The sequence below is a fragment of the Pelobates fuscus genome, chromosome 6 (genome assembly GCF_036172605.1).
Source record: "Pelobates fuscus isolate aPelFus1 chromosome 6, aPelFus1.pri, whole genome shotgun sequence".
In the NCBI taxonomy this organism is placed as follows: domain Eukaryota; kingdom Metazoa; phylum Chordata; class Amphibia; order Anura; family Pelobatidae; genus Pelobates; species Pelobates fuscus.
This window is the reverse complement of record NC_086322.1, coordinates 73,148,493-73,164,216: the sequence shown is the minus strand read 5'-3', so window position 1 is coordinate 73,164,216 and position 15,724 is coordinate 73,148,493. Positions and strand designations below refer to the sequence as shown.

General features: G+C 43.1%; 1 protein-coding gene across 2 annotated transcripts in view; it reads right to left on the bottom strand.

The window, feature by feature from the left end:
• Nucleotides 1–6,430, bottom strand: part of STIM2 (stromal interaction molecule 2) — a 101,127-nt gene extending 94,697 nt beyond the window's left edge. The window contains exon 1 of one of the 2 annotated variants that reach the window (XM_063457854.1): nucleotides 5,994–6,430. In XM_063457854.1, the coding sequence (XP_063313924.1) occupies nucleotides 5,994–6,216 (223 nt within the window). In that variant the 5' untranslated portion in view covers nucleotides 6,217–6,430. The remainder of the gene's footprint in view (nucleotides 1–5,993) is intronic. The other variant, XM_063457853.1, reaches the window with a different exon arrangement.
• Between the last annotated feature and the right edge of the window lie 9,294 nt (nucleotides 6,431–15,724).

Sequence of the window (15,724 nt, the reverse complement as noted above, 5' to 3'; positions counted from 1 at the left end):
TAAGAAAATTGTGTATATTCTTTAACTTGGCGCTTCAATTATTCCTTTTTTATCCCCCACATCAACATAGATCACTAGTATATAAAATATGCATGTTGGAAAACATCTTGTGAGACCAGAATAGCATTTTTTTATTTTTTACGGCTTTCCAATATGTTATGTTAAAAGATGATGACACCATCTTCAGGGTACAATACAGCACTTGTTGGAGGATCACCTCTTTTCTTACTACCATCACTATGCGATAAAGTAGCAACATTCTCTTTTTAAAGATACTCTTAACATGTGCAATATTAAAAGAAAAGCTGATAGGGTTCGTGCATAAGGAGTATGGTGATGGTGATTTTACTTTTAGACCTGTACCCTCTTTATAATCAGAACTTTACGCTATTTACCATTAAAGTGACACTACAGGCACCAAACAACTTTAACTTAATGGAGCAGTTTTGGTGTACAGATCATGCCCCTGCAGTCTCACATTTAAAGAGAACTTCTAACTAGGAATTTATCTGGTTTTGGAAATTCTTTATTGTTGGACATAAACATCAGCTCTGATATTAAAGCTTCAAAGCTGAATGGTCACATTAGATATCTTTGCATAGGCAAGTAGCCAGGTAAGATTTCACTATTGGTTACCCTATAATATATAAAATAAAATAAATAAAAAATGGTTTTTTTATATGCAGAGTTGTATATGGCATGTACATTAGATTACAACTTGCAGTGCTGGTGACATGGTGCACATACAGCACTAATGAAGGCATTCACTCTGTAGCAGAGAGAAGTATCTCTGCTCATGTCTTAGCGTGAAGGAGGAAGTGCATTAGAGCACAGGTGTCCATCCTTTTGGCTTCCCTGGGCCGCATTGAGCGCAGAGGAATTGCCTTGGGTCACACATAAAATCTATAATATAATTAATTTATGTAATAAAACTTCAAAACCCCTCTTCTTAATTTTGATATTTCAATTGTTTGGTAGATAGTTTCCTTATTTATAACCTTATGTGAGATGGCTATCTAATTTGGTAACCTTAAATATAGCAATCTACTAAACATATACAGACACGCACACACACACACACACAATCACAGACACACATACAATCACAGACCTATGCACACAATCACACACACACAATCACAGATGTACACACAAAGACCCACACACACACACAGTCAGATCTATACACACACACACATAATCACAGACCCACACATACATACACAAACAATAACAGACCTCTACACACAATCACAGACCCACACATACAATTACATACCTATACACACAATTACGTACATTCACACACACTACATGAGATATATATATATATATATATACACACACACACACACACACACACACATATATATATATACATACACACGCACACTCAGTACAAACAAGTCCACCGACAAACATACATGCTCACTCACTAGCAGGCAAATACACACAAAGTTACTGACAAACTGAAGCTTACCTGTCACTGAAGACTGTGGGAGCAATTTTTGAACTATTCCTGCTTGAATGTGGGGGTGGAACTTGTGTCTGAGGGCAGGACTTTCATTTGGGAGGCTGGACTTGCGTGTGGGGATCAGGGCTTGGGCACAGAATTGCCGAGAATTGTAAAGGGAACCTCACGGGTCTTCCTCCGGCCGGCAGCACACTAAACATGGCTGCAACAATCCCCAGCACCTCTATCTTCAAGCCCCTTGGACTGACACAGGCTGTCACAGTCTGAGGGGAAAATAATTTAAATGCCTTTTTTAATGATTAGAGCTGCCTGCCAGGTGCCGCACTAGTCCGGCTCTGCCCTCACTACCCAGACTGCAATCGGGCCACACTGCCAGCGGTCCCGGGCCACATGCGGCCTGCGAGCCTCAGGTTGGTCACCCTGCATTAGAGGAAAGAGCAGTTCAGTTTTACTGCAAAATTAGAATGAAAGTGAACACTTTAGTGCCCAAGGATGAAGGATTTCCCAAGTAAGTGGGTTAATCACATAAGAGCAGGCATTACGTTTCTAGGATAGGACGTATGTTGGCGTTGTGGCAGGCTTATACAATATGTTGTATATATGATCATATACTATAACTAAATACCAATTGTTTTTGCCTAATTTAGTTTTGTTTTTAAACTATATATTAGATATATAAAATACATTATATTCAGGGCCCCACCTTTTACACTTAAAGTAACACCCACATATTAAAAACAGAATCTTCCTTTAAAAGATAAAGCTGCATGAAAATCGCCATCTCCTCCTGCAAAACCTCTGCCCTGTTCAAAATGATGTGAGTGACATCCCACAATTCCTAACATGCAGATGGATTCTAAAGTAATAAAAATGCAAGTGCAAGTGGACTAGCAGCCCACCCTAGACTTCATAAGTGTCGTCTGCAGACACTTATAGACATAGTCTAAATAATTATGGACAAATAAATTATTTTTTAAAACTAGATGAGAAATAGTGGTTTCCTATTTTCCTACCATGTACAGCAGAAATGAGTCTTAACAATATCAGCAAATTATTTAGTATGCGGGTTGTCATTCTTTAAGTGTACTCATAAATTACCAATTTACTGAACCAAATGCTACAATGGCCACATAATGCATTACTCACAGTATTTAGCCCATATATACCCTTTCTAGTGATGCATGAAATGTTAGCAATCAATGACATCGATCTAACACTATATGCATAAACGAGAGTTTATGTTTATAAATACTGCAACATAAAGGAAATATTACTCAGAGGGTTAATGCTTACTATGTGGTTCCAGCTTTCACTGAAACCTAATCATTTGCTTAAGCCCCTGTGCATGCAGCTTCCTCATTCCGTTACAAGCACAAGGATGCAGACAATTACAACCAAGAATTATAAAAATGAAATAGGGATTGCCTTACAAGAAAGAATTTAGCTGGCGTGGTAAGAACAGACACAGATGTACACAGTCGCCCTCTGTGCAGGTAGCTGCAGAGCTTTGCAGATCCAGTATAATGAGCCAATGCACAGAATAGAGATCTACGCATTACTGTTGAAATTTGTAGAAAACCTAGCAGTGTAGGACTTGACTATGGCATTCAATGTATCATATTTCCTATTATGCAGGTGTGGTATTTGAGATCTGGCTTGGTGGATAAACCATCCCCAACTGGTTTTGTGCTGTTCATTGTAATGGAGAAGAGAATGGAAGAGAGAGAAATTCTACAGATAAATTGATTCTCCAAATATGGACAATTGACTGTAAATGTAAAGTTAATTGCATAATCATAACTGCATGACAGTTTCTAGAAAATACAATTTACATGTACAATAATGAGAAATAGTAAATTTTGATCCATTGCCATATTTTATCAGCAAAGAACAATGTGATACATGAAGGCATCCCAAGCAATCTAATTTTACTGATGGCCAAACAGCAAATCATCATAGTATGTTAAACTGTGAAAACATAACAAAATTAAGCTAATAAAATTGGAGGAGCAAAGTGATATAAAAACAAATGTAAGATCTGTAAGTGTTGCAATAAGACAAGACAGGGAAGCACTGCAACAGTGCACACAGGTTACTGATTCAGAGGCCAGGGGGGCTGGTAGCAGGATAGCCCAGAAGATTGTAGTAGTAGTACATGCAGTCTCACAGCCATAGTCAGAATATATATTTTTTTTGTAAAGCTATTTTGTAATTCATGTAAAGCTGTAATAGGTACAGTTACAGGCCCTGGTCCTTACTATTGATAAACTGTAAATTGTATTTATGACAGAAACTAAACATCTGATTTCTAAACATCCATGTGTTATTCCATAGGCATTCTCACTGGTATGTTGTACAGACACACTATGAATGCCATTCCCATGGGACCATATTAAAGACATAACAAATGTTGTACTCATTGAAATATAAGACACCGCTGTAAACATTAATGAGCAGAATTGGCAACAGCGTAGTATTGGCTTTGCACTCTTTTGTGAACTACTATACCCATGATCCTCAGAAAGCAATTGCATGCTGATTAGCAAGTAAACAGTCCAATACAGGAAAGCATTCATCAATGATTTGAAGGTAATGCATCCCAAGCCCATATAGCATGGCACCTCATTATGTGTGTACTGGGATACAGTGTGAGCACACTCAAACTGTTCTGTAGAAATAGTATGGGCCACAGACACCTCAGTAGGATAATGCACCCAGGCAACTCTGTGTAGATAGTATGTGGTGCTACTGACAGAAAGCTGAGAGTGTACTGTAAGTCCTCTCTGTCTGGGAACTCAGAAGGAATACTATTCATACTCTGAAGCCTCCCTGCCACACAACCCATGGGTATGTTGTAAACTCAAAGTGACATGGTGTTCATAAGGTATTGTGTAAGATGTGCCTGCCAGGCTCTTTGGTGGGTTTATTGTTAGCTCTCCGAGCAAGGCTGATCAGTGGCCATAAAGAAAGCTCTCTCAGCCAGACTAATCAGTGGCAAAGGAGTGATTACTCTCATTCAGGCTAGCCAGTGACTATAGAGTGAATTATCCCAATCAAGTTTATCAGAGGCCATAGGGTGAGTTCTCTAAGCCACAGCAATCTGTGGCCAGAGAGTGATTTCTCTCTGCCAGACTAATCAATAACCACAGAATGAATTCTCTCTGCCGGGCTGATCGGTGGCCATAGAGTGATTTCTCTCAGCCAATCTGATAAGTGCAGAGTGAGTGTTCACAGTCAGATTTATCAGTAGCCACAGCACAGGTTCTTCCACCCAGGTATGTCAGTAGCTACAGTGTGAGCTCTCCTTAACAAGTAGCTCACAGGTTGAGACTTCCCTTACAGACAGCTCAAGGGTTCTAGTGTTACTCCTCTCCCCCAGGTAGATCTATGAGTATAATCAGCCCGCCAGGAAGCTCAGTGGGCGGAGGGTTGGTACGTTCAGTTAGCTTGATAGGTAAAGTGTGGGCACAGTAGGTATAACCCAGAATGAGCAGGTACAGTGTGAGGTCTATAGGTATATTATGGTATAGAGCAAGCATTGTATTGGTATAGTGCTTGCTTGGTTAGCACAGTGTGGGCTCAGTGGGTATAGTGCTGTCTCAGTGGGTATATATCTGTGTCTTGGAATACTGTACACAGTTTGGGCTCAGTGCTGTCTCAGTGGGCACAATGTGGACTCAGTGTGTACAGTACTGGCTCAGTAAGTGCGGTATCAGTGTACATAATGTGGGTATGGTGCTCTCTCTCTGTACACTGCTTGGTTTCAGTGGGTATAGTGTTGGCTGGGAGTACTTAATGTTGGTGCAGTGGGTATAGCACTGGCATGGTGGATGGCACACAGGTATCAGTGGGTACAATGCTGGCTCTATGTACATAGCGTTGGCTCAGTGGGTATAATGCTAGCTCGATGTACATAGCGTTGGCTCAGTGGGTATAGTGCTGGCAAGAAATACATTCAGTGGGTATAGAGCAGTCTTGGTGGGCACATTGTGGGCCCAGTGAGTATAGTGCTATCTCGTGGGCTCAGTATGAGCTCAGTGGGCATAACAACTCCGTGTTGGTTCAGTTGTTAGTGTTGGCACACTGGGCTCATTGGTTATAGTGCTATCTCAGTAATTATAGTGCTACCGAGGTGGTTATAGTGCTATGTCAGTGAAGGCACACAGTGCTATAGTGCTGTCAGTGAAGGCACACAGGGATCAGTGGTTATAGTGCCATGTCTGTGGTTATAGTGCCATGTCAGTGAAGGCACACAGGGCTCAGTGGTTACAGTGCCATGTCAGTGAAGGCACACAGGGCTCAGTGGTTACAGTCCCGTGTCAGTGGGTATAGTGCTATGTCAGTGAAGGCACACAGGGCTCAGTGGTTATAGTGCCAGGTCAGTGGTTAGTGCCAGGTCAGTGGTTATAGTGCCAGGTCAGTGGTTATAGTGCCAGGTCAGTGAAGGCTCAGTACTGCAATGCGTTCTATAATGTCCCTGCTGCCAATAGACACGGTGCGGCCAGTCTCGGTGTCCTACCTGCCAGCAGTGCCGTGGATTCCCTCCTCCTCCGGGGCCCGGCTCCGTCCGCCTCGCACACCGTGCACACCGAGGCCGGGGGGAGCAGCAGTAAGAGGACCAGGAGCAGCGCCAGACACACACCGGGCCACTTCCTCCACACACACAGCCGCTGCCGCCTCTTCCCCATCCCCGCGCTCTCCCGGCCGTTCATGACTGTCAGTGTCGGCGATGCTCCAACCATTACATCCCAGGCGGGCAGCGGGAGGAGGGTCTGGGGCGGACCGGGCTCTGCACACCGGACCGGGGGGGGGGGCTCTCACCGCCTCACAACTGCCAGCTCTCGAGACACCACTCTGAGAGAGCGAGCACGCGAGTAACTGGCGCGCGTGCGCGACTCGGATAACTTGCAAGCGTGCACGCGCTCCACCCGCTGGCAGAACTGGGTACCTCGCTCGTGCGCCACAGGAGCCGGAGATGATGTGCCCGCGCTCACGTCAGCAGGCGGTGACGCCGCAGTAAGGAGGAGGAGCCGGGGATGACAGGGTAATCCCGGCTGTGGGCGGGGCCTCGGGTGGGAGGGGTTAAGGATGTTCTCTCGGAGAGCTGTCAGACGGAAGCCGGGAAATACCCCGAGCTGGGGAGAGCCTGGCACCATGAGCCCACAGGGAGCCCAACCTGGGAACTACCGGCTATAGCAACAGGCTCTCACACCTACTATACAGACTGTATATAGAGGGGCTTATATGGGGGTCTCACACCTACTATACAGACTGTATATAGAGGGGCTTATATGGGGGTCTCACACCTACTATACAGACTGTATATACAGGGGCTTATATGGGGGTCTCACACCTACTATACAGACTGTATATAGAGGGGCTTATATGGGGGTCTCACACCTACTATACAGACTGTATATCGAGGGGCTTATATGGGGGTCTCACACCTACTATACAGACTGTATATAGAGGGGCTTATATGGGGGTCTCACACCTACTATACAGACTGTATATAGAGGGGCTTATATGGGGGTCTCACACCTACTATACAGACTGTATATAGAGGGGCTTATATGGGGGTCTCACACCTACTATACAGACTGTATATAGAGGGGCTAATATGGGGGTCTCACACCTACTATACAGACTGTATATAGAGGGGCTAATATGGGGGTCTCACACCTACTATACAGACTGTATATAGAGGGGCTTATATGGGGGTCTCACACCTACTATACAGACTGTATATAGAGGGGCTTATATGGGGGTCTCACACCTACTATACAGACTGTATATAGAGGGGCTTATATGGGGGTCTCACACCTGCTATACAGACTGTATATAGAGGGGCTTATATGGGGGTCTCACACCTACTATACAGACTGTATATAGAGGGGCTTATATAGGGGTCTCACACCTACTATACACACTGTATATAGAGGGGCTTATATGGGGTTCTCACACCTACTATACAGACTGTATATAGAGGGGCTTATATGGGGGTCTCACACCTACTATACAGACTGTATATAGAGGGGCTAATATGGGGGTCTCACACCTACTATACAGACTGTATATAGAGGGACTAATATGGGGGTCTCACACCTACTATACAGACTGTATATAGAGGGGCTTATATGGGGGTCTCACACCTACTATACAGACTGTATATAGAGGGGCTTATATGGGGGTCTCACACCTACTATACAGACTGTATATAGAGGGGCTTATATGGGGGTCTCACACCTACTATACAGACTGTATATAGAGGGGCTTATATGGGGGTCTCACACCTACTATACAGACTGTATATAGAGGGGCTTATATGAGGGTCTCACACCTACTATACAGACTGTATATAGAGGGGCTTATATGGGGGTCTCACACCTACTATACAGACTGTATATAGAGGGCTTATATGGGGGTCTCACACCTACTATACAGACTGTATATAGAGAGGCTTATATGGGGGTCTCACACCTACTATACAGACTGTATATAGAGAGGCTTATATGGGGGTCTCAAACCTACTATACAGACTGTATATAGAGGGGCTTATATGGGGGTCTCACACCTACTATACAGACTGTATATAGAGGGGCTTATATGAGGGTCTCACACCTACTATACAGACTGTATATAGAGGGGCTTATATGGGGGTCTCACACCTACTATACAGACTGTATATAGAGGGGCTTATATGGGTGTCTCACACCTACTATACAGACTGTATATACAGGGGCTTATATGGGTGTCTCACACCTACTATACAGACTGTATATAGAGGGGCTTATATGGGTGTCTCACACCTACTATACAGACTGTATATAGAGGGGCTTATATGGGGGTCTCACACCTACTATACAGACTGTATATAGAGGGGCTTATATGGGGGTCTCACACCTACTATACAGACTGTATATAGAGGGGCTTATATGGGGGTCTCACACCTACTATACAGACTGTATATAGAGGGGCTTATATGGGGGTCTCACACCTACTATACAGACTGTATATAGAGGGGCTTATATGGGGGTCTCACACCTACTATACAGACTGTATATAGAGGGGCTAATATGGGGGTCTCACACCTACTATACAGACTGTATATAGAGGGGCTAATATGGGGGTCTCACACCTACTATACAGACTGTATATAGAGGGGCTTATATGGGGGTCTCACACCTACTATACAGACTGTATATAGAGGGGCTTATATGGGGGTCTCACACCTACTATACAGACTGTATATAGAGGGGCTTATATGGGGGTCTCACACCTACTATACAGACTGTATATAGAGGGGCTTATATGGGGGTCTCACACCTACTATACAGACTGTATATAGAGGGGCTTATATGGGGGTCTCACACCTACTATACAGACTGTATATAGAGGGGCTTATATGAGGGTCTCACACCTACTATACAGACTGTATATAGAGGGGCTTATATGGGGGTCTCACACCTACTATACAGACTGTATATAGAGGGCTTATATGGGGGTCTCACACCTACTATACAGACTGTATATAGAGAGGCTTATATGGGGGTCTCACACCTACTATACAGACTGTATATAGAGAGGCTTATATGGGGGTCTCAAACCTACTATACAGACTGTATATAGAGGGGCTTATATGGGGGTCTCACACCTACTATACAGACTGTATATAGAGGGGCTTATATGAGGGTCTCACACCTACTATACAGACTGTATATAGAGGGGCTTATATGGGGGTCTCACACCTACTATACAGACTGTATATAGAGGGGCTTATATGGGTGTCTCACACCTACTATACAGACTGTATATACAGGGGCTTATATGGGTGTCTCACACCTACTATACAGACTGTATATAGAGGGGCTTATATGGGTGTCTCACACCTACTATACAGACTGTATATAGAGGGGCTTATATGGGGGTCTCACACCTACTATACAGACTGTATATAGAGGGGCTTATATGGGGGTCTCACACCTACTATACAGACTGTATATAGAGGGCTTATATGGGGGTCTCACACCTACTATACAGACTGTATATAGAGGGGCTTATATGGGGGTCTCACACCTACTATACAGACTGTATATAGAGGGGCTTATATGGGGGTCTCACACCTACTATACAGACTGTATATAGAGGGGCTAATATGGGGGTCTCACACCTACTATACAGACTGTATATAGAGGGGCTAATATGGGGGTCTCACACCTACTATACAGACTGTATATAGAGGGGCTTATATGGGGGTCTCACACCTACTATACAGACTGTATATAGAGGGGCTTATATGGGGGTCTCACACCTACTATACAGACTGTATATAGAGGGGCTTATATGGGGGTCTCACACCTACTATACAGACTGTATATAGAGGGGCTTATATGGGGGTCTCACACCTACTATACAGACTGTATATAGAGGGGCTTATATGGGGGTCTCACACCTACTATACAGACTGTATATAGAGGGGCTTATATGGGGGTCTCACACCTACTATACAGACTGTATATAGAGGGGCTAATATGGGGGTCTCACACCTACTATACAGACTGTATATAGAGGGGCTAATATGGGGGTCTCACACCTACTATACAGACTGTATATAGAGGGGCTTATATGGGGGTCTCACACCTACTTTACAGACTGTATATAGAGGGGCTTATATGGGGGTCTCACACCTTAAGTAAGATATGTTCCATTGTATATATTTTGTTTCTAAATTAGGTGTTTTGGGGTGGTTTTTAAATTTTTTATCTTTTTATTGGCTAATTCTTTTTTTTCATAGTTAATTTACTTCCTTAAAATACATAACACAAGCATTTAAAACTGGCTTGAATCTAGAGCATACGTTTGTATATTACTCTCCAAATCTCCACCACTTCCACACATTTTATGTGCAAAAAACACACAAAACAAAACACACAAAAGTAGTGATAGTTCAAAGTAAAAATTGCCATGAGATCACAAAGCAAAAGCACTCACAGTATTCTGATTGTACTAAATTACAGAATATGGTGATACTATACATATAAATTAATGTTACAACTGTGAATAAAAAATAAATACATTTATTACTGAATTTTTTAACTGATCTAAAAAAAAACAAAAAAAAAACTTTCCAGTTAGAAAATTGGACAGAAAAAGATGATAATCGTGGGACACAAAGCAGCAGCTTAAAGGTTGTAGCCGAACAATATATACTATGATGCCTAACAAAGTGTAAATTACAAATTAAAATTGGATGGAGAAAGTTTCAGGAATCTGACTGACCGGTAGGCATTTTACTGCTTATTTGTGTTGAGTGGTCACAGTACACATACCACTATTTGCAGCAGTGAAAGGTAGCGTCTATCTTTTCCATTTCTGGCTGGCTGGCGGGCGCGCGAGGGAGCACTCTCCCATGTGTGCTTTCTCTTCAGCTCCCTCGCGCACCACATAGGGATGCCGGAGCCGGAAGATGACGTCATCTTCCGGCTCCGGTATCAGTATGCGGCGCGCGAGGGAGCTGAAGAGGAAGCACACATGGGAGAGTGCTCCCTCGCGCGCCCGCAGAACCGGACGCCCAGTGATACCAGGGCTAGTCTCGGGGGCCCTGAGGTGGCCGGCTCCTGGGCCCCCCAGGGGAAGAGGCTGGCCCAGTGGGTACATATCTGGTCGCAGGGGTGGCCGGGCCCCCTGCGACCCTGGTAGCGCTCGGCCACGCTACAATAGGTCGTCGGCTGGAGGGTAGCGCAGTGCGCTTCCGGTCAGCCTGATTTTGCGCCCCCAGGGCCGGTGCGCCCTAAGGCGGCCGCCTGGGCCGCCTTATGGTAGCGCCGACCCTGTATATATATATATATAGAGAGAGAGAGAGAGAGGGGGGGGGGGTCTTATATCGGTGTCTGTTATGTTATAGTCTACATATAGAGGGTCTTAAATCGGGGTCTCTGCAGTAGTGTCTCCAGGATTCATATTTAGGGGTGGCACATGTTAGGCAGTTATAAAATTTGTATATATGTGTATGTACATATATATATATATATTTCCAGGTCCCAGCACTCGATGTTCCCAGTCGTTTTGTGCTCCCGTGCACAATCTCCAACCAAAATATATATATATATATATACCTAGTAGAGAGCACTCTGGCGTCTTGATAAAGTAAATTCAAAGTGATGCTTTATTAAGAAAACACAGTGATAAACACAATTGGTTACTATTTCGTGTTAATACATTTAAGGAATGTGTCACCAAGATAACATTTGGATCCCTGCCAAAAAAGATTAAAAAGCAATGATTTATACTCATCTGCTGTTCCTTCATGATGCTAACTATACTTAGTTGATTTTACACCAAAACCACATTAATTTCACTTACTGTGAAGAAGCACATTAGTAAATACCAACCAAAATGCGGTATTATTAGTGCCCTTATAGTCCACTCCTCTAGACTGTAAGCTCGTATGAGCAGGGTCCTCATTATTATTTTATTATTTATATAGTGCCAGCAAAATTCCATAGCGCTGTACAATGGGTCTACCTATTGTTCCTGTATAATTTTGTAATTGTCTCATTGTGTTAAATTTCCCCCTTTCATAATAGTGTAAAGTGCAGAGGAATAAGTTGTGGCTATATAAATAATCATAATAATACTAATTAGCATTACATAAGAATAGATGTATATGGCTTTCATATGCAAAAATCAGTTGCTTTATTAAGAAAACACAGTGATAAACACAATAGTCAACGTTTCAGTCCATGCAGACTTTTTTCCCAGACTATGCAGACCCATACACACACACAGATTGGCCCATACACACACAAAGACTGCCCCCACACAGACTGACCCACACACACACACACACGCACGCAGACTGACCCTTACACACACACACACACAGACTGACCCTTACACACACACAGACTGACAAATACACACACACAGACTGACCAATACACACACACAGGCTGACCAATACACATACACAGACTGACCAATACACACACACAGACTAACGAATACACACGTACAGACTGACCCCATACATACGCAGACTAACCAATACACACACATAGACTGACCCCATACATACACAGACTGAACCCCCACACGGACTGACCAACACACACACACAGACATACCTCATACATACACAGACTGAGCCCCCCTCCCCACACACGCTGGCCCATACACACACAGACTGAGCCCCCCCACCCCCCCCCCCCACACACACACACACACACAGACTGAACCACACACACTGACTAACACCAGCAGCTGCCTGGATGCCCCCAGGCAGAGTTGAGCTTCATCTCCCTGTCTCTCCCCTGTCTCCTCTCTGTGATCCAGCAGGAAATTCCTCCCAGCACAGTGCCCCCTTTAGCCACACATGGGAATTCCACCCACCTCTGTTCACTGCTGCTGCAGCAGCTGGTGTAGGGAGACTCAGTGCTCCAGGCTTCAATTTCAATTGGGGGGGGCAAAAGTGGGGGTACTCCATGATGTAGGGAGGCCCATGGCCCCCTCAGCCCCCCACCCCACTAGTGATGCCCCTGAGTCTCCGCCATGTTAAAGTCCATATATAGAGCGTCTTATATGGGGGACTGTGCTGGTTTATAATATATATATAGAGGATCTTATATCGGGGGGTCTCTGCCGTGTTATAGTCTATATATAGAGGGTCTTAAATAGAGGTCTATGCTGTTTTATATTCTTTATATAAAGGGTCTTATATGTATCTCTGCTGTTTTATAGTCTACATATAGAGCATCTTATCTCTGGGGTCAGGGCTCAGAATTGGGGGTCTCTCCCATGTTATTGGCCCCACTGGTTGGAGCACACACCTAGTATTAGTAAGATCATGCAGTTCCTCACGTTATATTGGTAGCTCTGTGACTATGGAATGAGTGTAATAAAAGGGATTACATCATATTGGTTACTATTTCGTGTTAATACATTTAAGGAATGTGTCACCAAGATAACATTTGGATCCCTGCCAAAAAAGATTAAAAAGCAATGATTTATACTCATCTGCTGTTCCTTCATGATGCTAACTATACTTAGTTGATTTTACACCAAAACCACATTAATTTCACTTACTGTGAAGAAGCACATTAGTAAATACCAACCAAAATGCGGTATTATTAGTGCCCTTATAGTCCACTCCTCTAGACTGTAAGCTCGTATGAGCAGGGTCCTCATTATTATTTTATTATTTATATAGTGCCAGCAAAATTCCATAGCGCTGTACAATGGGTCTACCTATTGTTCCTGTATAATTTTGTAATTGTCTCATTGTGTTAAATTTCCCCCTTTCATAATAGTGTAAAGTGCAGAGGAATAAGTTGTGGCTATATAAATAATCATAATAATACTAATTAGCATTACATAAGAATAGATGTATATGGCTTTCATATGCAAAAATCAGTTTGAACTCACCCACACATGGTAAAGAATTGAAAAGGGAACCAGAAAAGTTAAGCAAAAGTGACTTATGTGTTTAAAAAAAAAAAAAGTCAAGAACTCAACTATAGTGAAATTAAAAAGTAAATCAGCTTATCCAATAAATGAAAGCAGTAGTCCAAAAAAAGAAGTCTATTACAACATTAAAATGGGGTCTTGATTGATAGCAACCTAATGATAGACCTATCAATTTAACATAATCAATAAATGCAAGTAATTTGTGAGCTTAAATAGGACAGATGTTCAAATGAGCATTGTAGCCTACATTTTATATCTGCAAAATAAAATATATCAAGCCCAAGAAGCTAGAGTTAGCTAGTCAACCTTATGAAGTATTTTATGTCCACTTAACATGCTTGGTTCCACCTTGATATTGAATAACTCTGCTATGGTCCTATTCCTCATAGTGAGGTCCCTTTTTTAATAAACATTACTTCCTGCATGTTCTAAGTGGATTTTCCTTTTTCTAAGTTCCTTCTGGCAGAAAACATCCATTCTGCCTTATCTGTTAAAACACTAATTAGGAACATTTTCTCACCACCCCTCTTGACTCGTGTCTCTGACTGCCTCTCGGCTCTTTCCAACTGGGTGGCTGCTCATTTCCTTAAACTTAACCTGACCAAAACAGAACTTCTGGTCTTCCCTCTCTCAAGTGTTGCTACTCCCTTCAAGTCAATGGCGCTACCATCCACTCTACCTCGCAAGCTGTTCTCTTTGACTACAGCCTCTCCTTCACCCCTCATGTTCAATCAATGGCCAAATCTTGCCACTTTCAGGTCAAAAACATAGAGCGCATCTGACCCTATTTAACGCCTGATACGGCTAAGGTGCTTATCCATGCCTCTGTCCTCTCTCGCCTTGATAACTGTAATCTGCTTCTCAATGGTCTTAGGTGTTCCCAACTTGCCCCGTTCCAGTCTACAATGAATGCAGCGGTGAGGCTCATCTTCCTGTTCTCCCACGCCTCCCCCCTTTGTCAGTCCCTACATTGGCTTCCCATAAGATACAGGACTTAATTTAAGATCCTGATACTTGCTCTCAAATCTCTACATAATTTTACTCTGACCTACTTATTCTCACTAATGCACAAATATGTCTAGGCCCTTACGCTCTGCCGGAGACCTGCGTCTAACCTCTGTTCGTACTCCTACATCTGATGCTCGCCTTAAAGACTTCTCTAGGGCTGCACCATTCCTATGGAATGACCTACCGCTCTCTGTTAGACCTTCACCCAGTCTCAGCTCCTTCAAAAAATCTTTGAAAAGATATTTCTTTAGGAAAGTATATCAATTAAACAGTGAACAGCTTTCTCTCCCTGCACCCTGATTCCTCTCTTGCAACTGTAAACAAAAGAAAACACTAAGCCCTCAGTGAATACTATCATAGCAACCTACTTTTCTACACTACCCTTACCTTTTGTGTCACTATACCCCACTCCCTCTAGCATGTAAGCTCATTGAGCAGTCCCATCAATCCCTCTGTTCCTGTGCATCCAACTTGTCTGGTTACAAATACATGTCTGTTAGTCAACCCATTGTACAGCGCTGCGGAATTTGTTGGCGCTTTATAAATAATAGTCTCCACAACCTTCAATATATTACTCAGGTCAGACAGTTTTGATGATATCATTGAAGAATATGCAGACGAAATTACGGTTTTATTTTTGACATTTTTCATGCACATATAGGTCTGCAAAACTTGAGGACAGCCAACTTTTCCTCAGCAAAGAAAAGAATGTTAGAATGATGTAATACTTTTTCAGAGTCAGCTCTACTAAACTGGAGAAATATTGCACGGAAGGTG